General features: G+C 32.6%; 1 protein-coding gene across 10 annotated transcripts in view; it reads right to left on the reverse strand.

Moving 5' to 3' along the window:
* The window catches only part of LOC124422180 (protein NDRG3), a 65,030-nt gene that overhangs the window by 3,795 nt on the left and 47,627 nt on the right, over positions 1-13,608 (reverse strand). For 4 of the 10 annotated variants that reach the window (XM_046958292.1, XM_046958296.1, XM_046958291.1 and 1 more), the window contains 6 exons: positions 7,689-7,897; positions 7,042-7,162; positions 5,806-6,094; positions 4,244-4,513; positions 3,821-3,905; positions 1,267-1,311 (listed from right to left, as the gene is read on the reverse strand). In XM_046958292.1, coding sequence (XP_046814248.1) covers positions 1,267-1,311; positions 3,821-3,905; positions 4,244-4,513; positions 5,806-6,094; positions 7,042-7,162; positions 7,689-7,897 — 1,019 coding nt within the window. Of the gene's footprint in view, position 1; positions 517-1,190; positions 1,312-1,816; positions 3,906-4,243; positions 4,514-5,805; positions 6,095-7,041; positions 7,163-7,688; positions 7,898-13,258; positions 13,313-13,608 lie in introns of those variants that run through there. The other 6 variants (XM_046958295.1, XM_046958289.1, XR_006941803.1 and 3 more) reach the window with 5 other exon arrangements.

Genomic DNA, 13,608 nt, shown 5'->3' on the forward strand with positions numbered 1-13,608 from the left:
ATAGAAAAATCAGTGCACATTTTTTAAATTGTCTTTATCGTTATGTCGATACTTTTTTTTTCGTTCTTCCTCGTGAACTTTTAGTAATCCGATCAGCCATGACTCGCGCGTTCTCTTTCCTTGTTCGAATACATAAGAGATACACGCGAAATAAATAATCATCGATCGAAGAATGAAAGTAAAAAAATCAAAGTGGCAAGCACGCATGCAAAGTAAAAGTAGAGAGTTGAGTGTATCGTTTGTGATCGTACAATGTTGAATTTTTCACGTTTATATATTTGTATTTTATGTCGCGTGCGCGCGCGCACACACATGTGTGCGTGTGTATCTATGTGTATATGTGTATTAGTATCTATGTGTGTATGTGTATTGGTGTGCGTATAGCAGGACACAATGTGATTTTGCACAAACTGAAATATTCTACTACCCAGATGCGGTGTTCTTTCTTTCATAGATAAAGATTATTCCGAGGTCCTACCATCGGTATGTGCCGCTACAACAAGAGACGCTTTTTCTCTGCACAACATAAAAATTCTAATTTACAAATCACCTGCACGAGAAGATAGCGCAAAAGGTCGATTGCTGCCACTTTTGTGACGTAACTCGATTTTATAAAGCTCTAATTTATCGATTATCGGTAAGAAATTTTCTCTCGTACCGACTATTGATAAACGTTTTAGTCGAACGAGCGAATTCGTTTATTGAGAATTAATTTTTTTTTATACATCATATATAATTATTTAACTAATTTTTTAATGCTTTTAGATCTTTAATTTTCTTTACGAATTCGCTCGACAGAAATAATCTCAATATTTATAATGGTTAAGTAAAGAATAACATATGGATATAATTAGAAGATGTGGAGGAGATACAAAGTTTGACAAAACTGTTATTATTTTGTTATATGCAATAAAAGAAAAGGTAGTTAGGAATGTGATTATTTTAACAAATTTAACGATTAAAAATCTCAAACAGTTAGAAGATATTATTCATAATTCCAAATTTACAAAGAAGTAATAGTGTGATACCCGAAGAAAAGGTGGTGGTTAGTTTCAATATTTCATAGATTCTCTTTCAACAAACGCAGCCCAGGTTACCCAATTTGTTATTGAAAATACAATAATCGCCAATTAGTCTCTCTCCCTTTCTCTTTATCATACTTTCCGATAAAAGTTTAAATTCCGACTTACTTAACACATAGATGTGGCCTAATTGACCAACTGCGCGCTCGACTCCTTGCGACCTTCAATTCCTAATTACAATTACCTTCGGGTGTTGTCGGCGTCATGGGCTTCCGCGAGGATCTCACCGCTAAAATGCATAAAAAAAAAAACAAGGTCATTTAAACATTAAAATTGTCATATTGGTTATAAACTATTATGAGCATAAAGCAAATTTTTTTTTCAAATTTACTCCTTTAAAGAAAAGTCCGATACAAAAATAAATCAATTATAATGTATCAGTATGTAAAAGCAAAACAAGCTTCATTCCTCGCTTGGCTCATGTCCATAAATGTTAGGCAAAAATTTATATTCTAACGTGATAAAATATGTAGATTTAAAATACATATTTAGAAGTACAAGTCGTATCTTACAAAATGGATATGAGCAATGACGAAGAAAAGCATTTTTATTTTTTACCTAAATTCTTTTTATGTGAATCTCTTTAAAAACATCACACTATTTCTAATAAAAGTGTATTATTTAGACGCACATAGCTGACGCGATCTTAGCAAAAATTAAGGAGAAAAAAAAGCCAAGAAGCGGAAACTAATCTATCATCTATTCTGTTTAGATCTGATATAATAAATACGTACCACTCGATCGATCCGAGACGCGTGGGAAATAAAGGCGCAAGTTGGTGAACAAGTACTTTTTTCATTTGCCTTTTGTATCTCTTTTCTTTTTTTTTTTTTTTTTTATATTTGTTTATTTATTTGTTAGTATCTTTTTTTCTTTCTTAAGAACCTCACAAAAATAAAATGATAATGGTGGTGAGACGCAAAAACGAATTCACTTGATTCTTTCCTTTTTAAATACTCTTTTATTTATCAAGTCGAGCCGGTGATTAGCCGGGACAGAGTACATGATCAAGGACCTAGTTGGATCTTGGTATTTCTCTCAAAATCATGCTATATCAATGATATCGACCGAACGATTTTCGATTACTTTTCGATAACGATAAAAGCATCACATATAAGCTTTTTTTAATTCTCCAATTAGCCGCGATATTGTCAAGCGTAAAGCTTCAAAACACGAAGATCCAAGCGCGATAGACATCCCCTCATTAGTACAACATGAAACCTTTACGCGAATTATAATAGTGAAAATCGTAACAACAACAATAATTAACGACGATGACGATGATGACGACGACGACGATGATGACGATGATGACAATGATGGCGATGATGACGATGACAGAGATAATCAACCGAAATTGGCATTTAACAACAGCTTGGGCGTACTGGGTAGCATTCGCAGATTTTCTAACTATTGCATAGTCCATCATATCAAACTCAAACAATTTCAATTTGCTTTGCTTACGCGTACGCTATCCATTTGAAAATGATTAAAAAGAGTGAATGGCGTCATACCGATAAAAGAAACGTCTAATCACGAATTAGATCGGAAAACGATGTTTCGTTAGTCGACATCGACCGATAGAGATTAAAAAAAAAAGCTGCTATATGTTCTGTAATATGTGCTAGTGTTTCTACAATCAAAAAGCCAAAAACAAAAGAAAAAATTTGAACGTTGCTCATTTTCACTACTTTTGCGTACTATAGATTTGATTCTCATAAGCGTATTCCACGTTTTTTCTTATAACAAACAAAAATAAAAAGTATGTTATACGTGAAGATTGCAGTTGCAAAAGCGGATATTAAAATAAAAATTCTAATCAAAATGGTTCGTTGTTGAACTTAACGTCTTAAAATTGTCCTAAGAATATCATCTATTCGGAAAATTAGAAGTACCTTCAAAAATCTTGACGACTCTAACGAGCTTGACGCTTTTAGCGAAATTATTTCTTATTTTCTATCTCTGGTAATTTTTTAAACAAAATATGAAATAACCGATAGACATACTATATTCACACAATTAAGAAAACTTTTCGATATACCGAGTACGTCCGTGTTCTAAAAGCGTAAATTCGTTGGTCAATGATCTTTAAAGTTATTGAGGAACGCGAGAATAAAGGATAGTCAATGGTCGGTATCGTAGATACGCTGTACTACATGTCTACAGTACAATACTACTTTCTTTAGGCCAAAAATACTGATAGCGATACGATACGATCTATATCAATCGATGAGGGGAAAAAACTTAGAACTACAAACGTTCACGAAATAATTTTCCTCTCTTTGATACAACTCGTGGAGAAATATTTTTTTAAGCAAATACGGGACCATCTGGTGTATAAAAACGAAAAAGAAAAAGAAAAAGATAACAAGTTCGATCGATGCCGTATGGGCATAAATGATATACATATGTATACGTATTTATGTATGTATGTATGTATGTGTTTGTACGAGCTATTTACAGAAACTCCCGATCGATATTCGAGTACGCCTTGAAAAAAGGGAATCCTCAGAAGTTTCTCGATCCTTTGCGAGTCTCCGCATTCTGTTCTCGGGAGCAGTAAAATGCAGGTAACAGGCAAATTTTTCCCCGCTACCAGACGGTCACGTGCAATTCACCTATGAAATATGCTTGCGCGTGTGCGATACGGTCGAATGGATGAAGATCGATGAGGATTACCGAATTATATTCTTGTTAATTTTAATTCTAACTTGTTTTTCGCGACGGCACTCACTTACCATATCCTTCGCCTTGAAGAAACAGTCGAAAGGCCTCGCTTACTTTGCCCGGTTGTTCCTCGAGGACCATACCGCAATCAGAGATCTGAAAATCGTATAATGATTTGGTCGAATGAATGATTCGAAAAGAAATCGAAAGTGAAAGTTAAAATCGAGTCGCGATCAATACGAATCGAATTTAACGAGAAACAACAAGCAGGTGTTTACTTCATTTATTTACGTACATGTACGTACTAGTTGTATGTATATATATATACAAGAAACACTACCGTAGGTTACGAGTTTGCGGTTTAAATGGATTTCACACGATGGTATGCTACACCGAAAAAAGAGATCAAAGTGTTGGAATTTGGCTAGCCATAGGTAAATACTTTCTCCAGATTCATGGAAAGCTGATTATTCGATACGTTCGAAAATTCTCACCTTCATCCAGGTGCTGTTCGTTGGATCTAACCGCCCATTTAACGTAACCGTGTCGTCCACGTGCGGACTCAGAGCACCCGTGATGTTCATTACTGGTACGCTAAGCGTTAGACCTTCCTTCTTGCGCGTAGGATCCAGTTCTCTGGTGATATTCAAATCAGTACGTCGCACGTAACTGTCGATGAATAATGCTAGATTTATTGGGTTCACGCGATGTTCGAAATAATTCTTGTAGACTTGAACGAGGTCGTGGTTTCTTTCTTCTGTACCCTGAAAAAAAAATCGATTAAAAATTCTTATCGATATAATAATTCCTTATTTCGATTATTAATTCTGCGATTTTTCGTACAACCATTATAATCTTCGAACGAATCGATACGTGGAACTCTTGGATTTCTTTTTCCCTTATCCATTTTATAATGAATATAAAAAATAAACGAAAATTAGAAGGGTATGATTGTTCAGGAAAAATCTTAGGTAAAAAGGTTTCGTTGAAGTAATTTTCGAGTTTGACTTAACTATCATCATCAAATTGAGTTCCTCTTTCATTATGTACATACGTATATCGTTATGGTAATATTTAAGCGCAAGCTTTCTTCCCTTTCTCTTTCTCCTTCTTCTTCTTCTTCTTCTTTTTCCTCTTCTTCTTCTTTTTCTTCTTATTTCTTTTTCCTCTTCTTCTTCTTCTTCTTTACTAAATATATCTATACTCTACGTTATACCCGGTAAACCTATTAAGAAGCTACGTGTTGCATAATAAGAGCGGCGAAATTGCTGCTGACGCGCTAATCCAATTTCTCGCCTCATATAGATGCGTTCACGAGCGAATACTGTTGAAGGAGCTCGAAGCTTTGTCATCGATAATTCCTTATACGCTTTCACCCGAACGTCGTCCGCTTGATCGATTCGACGAAGTATCGAGCGTTTGAGTTTAGTCAAATGGCACGCGTATCTATCGAATAAATCTCTCAAGGAGAAGTTTAACTATAAGCGATCATGCTATTATAATATATACCTCTATATATACGTGTATATATAGAGGTATATATATATATATAGAGCTATATACACGTATATATATATATATATATATATATAGAGCTATATACACGTATATATATATATATATATATATATATATATATATATATATATATATATATATATATATATATATATACAGTAAGAATTATTTTAAAGGAAATTAATTGCGAAGTATATCGAGGCAGTTTCTTTTTTAAAAAAACCAATGAATTAATAGATATATAAATACTATTAAAAATTACAGATTATAATTTACAATAGTTTTGTATTAGTTAATTATTGAATTGATTAATAGATACCATTATAAATTATAATTTATAATAGTTATGCATAATGATAAAAATAAGAATTTAAATAAGAATTTAATAAACTGTTTACTTGAACTCAGTTCTGACTTAATCTAATATATAGAAACATTGTTTGATAAATTATAATATCGTAAATGTGATATAATTACAATAAAAATGTTCCTGCTTCGATATAGTTTCATTGAATTTGTATTATGTAGAACATCTTACCCTGCCAAAATGATGCCACATGAGATAATCAAGGACGCTCTGCGTCATTCCCTGTGACCTCAGATGACGTACGTTGAGCTTTTGATAACCCCATTCGATCCATCCTGCTTGCGTAGATACGCAATTGATCAAGCACAGTGCATTGACCTTATCTGGATGTGCAAGTGCAAATCTAGCCAATATATTGGCTCCCGCACCAACCCCAAAACCAATGACAGATCTCAAACCGAAATGGCCAAGGACAAAGAGCAATTGTTCTGCTAACTCTTCCATGGATGGATAAACATAACTATAATAAAACATTAAAATTTTTAGAAAGCTTATCTAATAATTTGTTTCATTGTTATGAAAAACATATGTCATTGATAAAAATTCATCGTCTCCAAAATCTCTATTTAAATTAACAGCTTTACACTTTGGCGAAAGATTTCGAAGAAACTTCGTTCAATTGAATCATTCTATACGTTCTCGTTGAACTTGGCACGCGAACGAGAATGTGGCAGAATGTAGTAATAGTTCAAGCTACCGCGTGCACAGACATCAGCATTGCTCGTTACATAATTTTCTATCTCGATTCGTGCGACAGAATTACGACTTATGTATCTTCGTTCTTTTGCTATATAATTATTACGACTCATATTATACGTAGTCATTTTTTCATCCAATAAAACAAAGATATATATTTATATATATATGTAAATATCGAAATAATGTTTATTTCTAGCTTTCCATTTTCAATAACACTTATCAAATCCTTACAATTGCAAAGAATTCAAAAATCGCGGAAGAAGAAGGCATCGAAGAACGACATCAATGAAAAATGAAACGAAAGCAGGCTATACTATAGGGCTTCGATTAATTAGAACGTTAATAAGGTCATTGATTATTGCGTTAATTAAATTCTCCCACAAGCTAACCTTCTTAACTAATCGCGACTACGAGCGTCATATTACCAGGTAGAATACGAGATATGTAAATACATGTGTAAATGTAAGCAAGTAGTGCTTTCCATAGTCCCGTACCTGTGATAATCTGTTTTTAATTAGCAACTTCGTTAGCACCGTCAAGAGACTTTATTGTTTCGTACATATGTATGTAGGCGTATCCGTAAAACGCACGAGCATACTGATTTCGCGAGACGGAAAGTGACTGTGTGTTTCTTTGACGAAACGTGTTTTTTATTACGTTCGTAAACATAATTATGCGTGTGTGTATATACTGTATATGAATACTCACTCCTCCTGAAGCGCCGGTGCATTTTCCTCTTGACCAGGTGCGTTAACATGATAGACGCAAAAATTTTCGAGGAGAACGCGCATATCGATGTAATTGAAGAAAGCTTGGAAGCTCGAGATATCTAAAATAATGAAATTTCATTTTGTTTGTTAAGTATCGTATCGATAATCGTTTTATCACGTATAATCGATAATCGTTTTATCTAGTCGTTTATTTCTTATTGTATGTCTTACGCATGTATATAAGAAATTAATTTAATTTATTTCAATTACAATTAAACTATTATTTAATTCTCATTTATTAGTAGAATAATTAAATAAAATTTTCTTAATTCTTCTTCATTGGATGTAAAAAATAATTTAGTAGTTAAAACGGCGTATTATTTTCAAAAATAATTTACATTGTTTCAGTAAATTGTTTATGCTACAAATCTGAAAAGTTTGCCCTTGGAAAGTTGCCAGGTTATTATCATGATGTATCACGCGAACGTAGATATTTTACAGATGATGGTAAAAATATCAATACTCTTGCAAGAAGCTTTTAATTTCTTCTTTTTATTTTTTTATTTTTTTTTTTTTAGACGATTAACTTAACCTTTTCAAACAAAAAAATAGAAAAATTTTCTTGGAACTTTCTTCAATACTTACAATTAAGGCCTAAATCGTGGTAGGTGAGGATCGCTGGTTTTGTCTGGTTTCCTTGTACGGCAACAAGCAGACTACCTTTATCGGTTTCTACTCTTTCTTCTCGTACAGAGCTATCGTCTCTCGACAAATACCTCAGAGCCGGAAATTGTAGCTGAATATTCTTCAGCTCGATATCGTCCATACTATCTCGCATGCACGAAGGCATCGTGCTGCGCATGGAAAAGAATTCTCTTGATTATATCAGTTTAAATAAATGAAAAATCGTTCATTGGGTGTATGTATGTTTCACGGAAAATGACAAAAAAAAAATATATGACTATCATAGTCGACAGATTTTTTTTTTCTTTATATAACGTTTCTATATTGTTTCTGATGAAAAAAAAAAATAAATAAATACAAACTTCGTTTTAAATATAATATATCAAAGAAAACTTTGATTAACTTTATAAACTGAATTGCGTATAAATGAGAATAAATATCTTTCTTCTTCGTCAATAAAAAAAGAAAGAAAAAAAAAGAATTAAATAAAATAAAAAAATCTCTCGTATTAGCTGGTAACTTATTAAATATCATATTAATTTTTTCGAAGCCCATTAGCAGTGAAGTACACTGTGAAAAACATATTGTGAACTATCGATATTATCCACGTTTCCATTCATGACTCCAACCAATTTTACTGATTACATAATACTATAATGTTTACTTTATAGATAAATGGAATTTCATTTCTGTTTTTGTAAAAATGGATCTATCAAAGAGATAGTAAATCTAAAAATAGTAAATGTTAGTAAAAGTGATGTCATTTTCTGTTTGTTTTTCTCACTTATTAGAACTCACATTCACGCATTAGAATTTTCTAGAGATATCTTAATTCTTAAGCTCTTTCAAAGTTCTCAAAGAGAGTTCACGAGACCTTAACCATGCACCATGAAAGTGCATTTAAACGAAGCCGTGCGATATGCAATTGCCCCACGCGGTATGTACCCAGCAAAATTATAACTCGCTGAATTACTGGCCTCGTTGTATAACGAGTCGTTTCTCATCAAAGGATTAATTTTTATATATTTTTTTCTCCTATTTTATTTTTTTCTTTTCTTTTCTTTTCTTTTTTTTTCTTTTTACTTTTTTTGCTATTCAAATTTTCTCTTTTTAGCTTAGCCATCATTTTTACAGGATCGTTTTACGAGACAAAAGGTAAAAATGAAAGAACGACTCAGTTAAAAGCTTTTTCAAAGTCTCTATACACTTGTGCATACCTGAATGAGAACACGTAATATCATTAAAAAACAGCAAGTTGTAAAGGTACACAGAGATACGAGCGTGTCTATCCTAGATAGAGCTTTCGTCTGATCTTTTTATGGTATCGATCTGAAGACCACGCCCAGTCGAACGGAGTAAACTCGAACAAAATGCATTTGAACAATTTTCTAACGAGTGCGCATTAGTTAGTTAGGAAAATCATAGCCCTCCCCTCATATTTGAATAATTAATATTTCTTTTAGAATTGATTCTCCCAATGAAAATTTTCTAGATTAAAAATTGAGATAATGATAATAATAAATAAGAAAAGAAAAAAAGAAAATATAAATGTTCAATAACGAACAATTTACTCGTCTTAATTGCGTGGTTGGTAACGACCCACATTCGTAAGAATTTATGTAGAGTCTTTGAAGTCTCCCTTGTTCGTGTAACCTCGATATAATTACCTAGAAAAATGTCAAGAACCCCACGTGACCCTTTCATGCGACTAGCGTTCTAGGTAAAGCATAAAATTAAAAGACCTTCCTTGTTTCAAGGAAAATGTCAAAGGATAAGATAGTCAGGTAGTAGAATAGAGAAAATGTTATTATCATGAAATTTAACAAATTGTTCTGGAAGTTTATTACGATGTAACATTGCTTTCCTCTCACTCCTCATATAAAACGAGCAGACAAAGCTCGCAAGGAAGAAGGTCGTCTATCCTCTTTTATGTCTCCAAGGAGAAGCTTTTGCTATCTTTGCTGTCTACTTTATTAAATATCATGTCCGATTGAACACTTACGTGTGTTATTTTCTTACTTTATTTCTTTGTTCATTATTAGCAATTAATCTTTATAATAATCGATCACTTCGTGTCACTCATCAATTAATAAATCTTTTATTTTAAATCTTAAATAATATTCTTTTTTTTTTCCTTTTTTTTTGGTTAAAGTTATTTATACGAGTGTATTATAACACAAATTATTCGAAATAATTCGAGTTACTTTTAGAAAGATATCGGCAAAGGAAACAGATATCACCTTATGGCGACTACAGTCTACGATCAATACGTCCATAAAGAGAACTGCATTGTGTCGAGCTACATACATGGAAATCGTAATTTGGAACGCAAAATTCAAAGAGCACACCTCGAATCAATTTTCATTGAAACCTTTAGACCATTCGATTTTATTTTCGAAGGATTGATCGTTTAATAGGGACAAAATTTATTTCTTACAATCTTATTATTAAATGAATAACATTATGTATATTTTTTATTAATTAGAATTTTCGTATATATCTCGTTACGAACAATTTGTAACATTATTTTACACGAGACATTTTATATATTTTAATTTCTTCATAAAATTTCACGATAGAACGAAGTTCTTTACATTTCTCCATAGAAATTATTTGGTAATATTTCTTTCTTATCATTGTATTCGTGTTCTTTTCGTATCAGCAAATAAAAGATACAAAATAAAAGTTATCAACGTCAAGTTAGTTAGCATTCCAAACACTATCAAACGGGGTACATGCGTAAGTGCTTCTCCGTATCTCGTACACGTCAGACTCTCATTTCCGGTCAAAGTTAAATCCGGTTTGTATTCCAACTACCTACTTTGGAACGTCGACGATAACGTGTAAATGACGATATACAAGATATCAACCATGGTACTACATGAAATTACTATTATTTTCTCTTTCCTTATTACGTTCTGTTTCTTATAACACGTTTCCCTTAAATTTGAAAGTATAAAGAAAAAATTGAAAGGAGTATTAACCACGAGGAACAGATGGGTGGCTTTGGGAACATGATATTCCGTAATTTTATATCTCCTTGGTATCCTTTTTATCAATCGATTAACCGGACCTGATTTTTTGTGGTTTTATTATACCATAGTCAATGTATAGTCATAAAAGTAAAACGATGCTGCAAAGAAGGGGATCGATTTACATCCTGTTTTATCGGTAGCTCGTATTTTGTTCTGAAATAAAAGAGATAAGAGAGAGACAGAGAAATAGAGAGACAAAAAGAGAGAGAAAGAGAAAGAGAGAGAGAGAAAGATGGAGAAAATAAATAAAAAAAATAGTTCATGCATTTATGCATAAAACACAAGGATGTATAACATATATACATATGTATATGTATGTATAACACGTTAAAAAAAAAAGCCATACCACATTCCAAACGCGACAATTTATATTTACTTTTTCTTCCTTTCCTTTTCGAGCGCTCCAATCGAACAGAAACTATACTTCAAACAAATTAAACTTTAACGAAGGTCGCCAGGAATGAATGTTCGAACGGATAAAGAAAAATGAAAAGAGGCCAGAAAGAAAGAGAGAGAGAGAAAGAGAGAGAGAGAGAGATCACTTAAATTTAAAAGAACGATCGTACTTTAAATAATAAATTCCATGCGTTACCTCCATTATCAGTCAGTTGCTCTCCTTTTCTTCTCTCTATCACATGGTAAATTTAAACGATAAGTTCTGTTCAAGGCTTCGTTTTAACTCACCAAAATGACTTGTACGATCCTGGTTAGTTCGCGCGTAATACGACTTGCGAATAACGTCGATAAAGAGATATCTGGATCAAGGACGTCTCTTCGATAATATCAATCGCGACAGGGGAACTTCTCTTTTTTTCTATTTTTCATTATATCAATTTATTTCTTTTCTCTCACAGAAAAGAGATCATATACGATTATTAATGACGCTTGTTTTTTTTTGTACGATCTTGGAAAAGATCAAATGTTCGTAATACTCTTGATATGTAGTAACGTTTATGACGTAGAAGAAGAAATCATCGATCGACTCGACCGTACGAAAATATAAATCAAACTTTAGAGAAAGAGAAAAAGAGAGAGAGAGAGAGAGAGAGAGAGAGAGAGAGAGAAAGAGAGAGAGAGAGAAAGAGAAAGCTTGTAGCAACGAATGCAGGAGGAATTGGCTTCTCGCCAAATTCCATTAAACGAATTTTCGGCTGAAAGTAGAACGAGTGACGACCTAACGTGATGTCTCCTTATTTTCTCAAAAAAAAAAATATGTATTTATAATTTAAAAACGATATTTGAAAAAGCAGAAACTTTCGAAAGACATAATGAGTCCTTGTCGTATATATAATTATATTATATTAGTATAATTATTCTAAATTACTTTGCTTCGAAGATCTATGTTATTTTAATCATCATTATTACTATCTATAAAAGTAGAATGTTTTTAAAAGTTTATGCCAAATTATGATACTAAATACATCCGCAAAATTTAAGGGGTCTGAAAAGTAAGATAATTAATCCTTATCGATTGTTCATAATGGAAAATATTGGTTTATAACCATTAGAACGATATTATGCATTGTCTTCAAATGTATCGATGATGAAGTGTATTTTGTGCATTTAACACCACGATTTTTCGATGATAATCGATGAATTCATCGTATCATAATGATGCGACAATGCGTGCCGATCGATCGTAAACTTGTTAACGAATACGCGTTAATAATAAATCCTTGTGCTGCTTCAACGCCATCCTTTGTTGTCTTAATTAGAGTAGTCAAACCACAAAGATGCTTTGTCGGTCGTTTCGCGATGACACGGTAAGAATCTGTAACAAGCATCTAGTTGCATCCTAACACATAGTTGCATTAATGCTGTATTTACACGATTAGAATTAAGTCGACACTGTGTGTTTAAAGTTAATAATAATTATTATATCGATTGAACATATTTAGCTTTTCAAATATATAATATTCCATGCATTAGGCAAATCTTGATTCGATTGTACGATATTTCTAAAAAAGAAATTGAAAAATCAATAAATCTCATTTGTGACGAAGTAAATCCTCAGATTGAGCGATTCTTTCCTTTCATCGTTAAACATAAATCCCAAATATCAGAAGTTAATGTCGATTTCTCAATAAATAAAATTCATACCTTCAAAACGAGCTTAGATTAATATCGAAGAATCTTTGGAATATAGACCGATGACAAAATCTAATCAAATCGCCAATGCTCAAGGATAATACGAATAATACGATAAACCTCACGCTGGTTTGTCTCTCTCTCTCTCCCTCTCTCTCTCTCTCCCTCTCTCTCTCTCTCTCTCTCTATATATATATATATATATATATATATATATATATATATATATATATATTTACTAAGAACAAGAGTTAAAGCTACTCTAATTCTAAGCAATTTTCGAACTAGGCCAGAGCAGAAATGATGAAGAGCAAGAAGGAAAAAGTACCTAATATGAGAGATATTAACAACTACAAGGGATTTTGAACAAATTCATTCTCTCGTCGAACCTTTCTCACACGAACTTACCCCAATAGTGCAGTTTTCTCGGCGGTAGCGGCGGTCGGCATCTTGTTTCTGTCCCTAGAACAAAATGGCGGCAAATAATATCACACACACCCGGTCCCTGGGGTTTTGCTCACGCAATTTCGTATCCTCGATCACACAAATTACAAAGCATAATCGACATAATTTTATGGGGATCTATACAATTAGACGATCTAAGAATTCGACTTTCTTACGATGTCGTTTATTTTTTGTTACTTTCGAAACTTTGCATATTGATTTTTCAAAACTTTGATCTAATCAAATTTATCACTTTAAAAGTAATCATTCTTTGATCGAATCTGAACATCAATTCGTAGGAATCTACTAGGTCA

Source organism: Vespa crabro, chromosome 2 (genome assembly GCF_910589235.1).
Source record: "Vespa crabro chromosome 2, iyVesCrab1.2, whole genome shotgun sequence".
Lineage (NCBI taxonomy): Eukaryota > Metazoa > Arthropoda > Insecta > Hymenoptera > Vespidae > Vespa > Vespa crabro.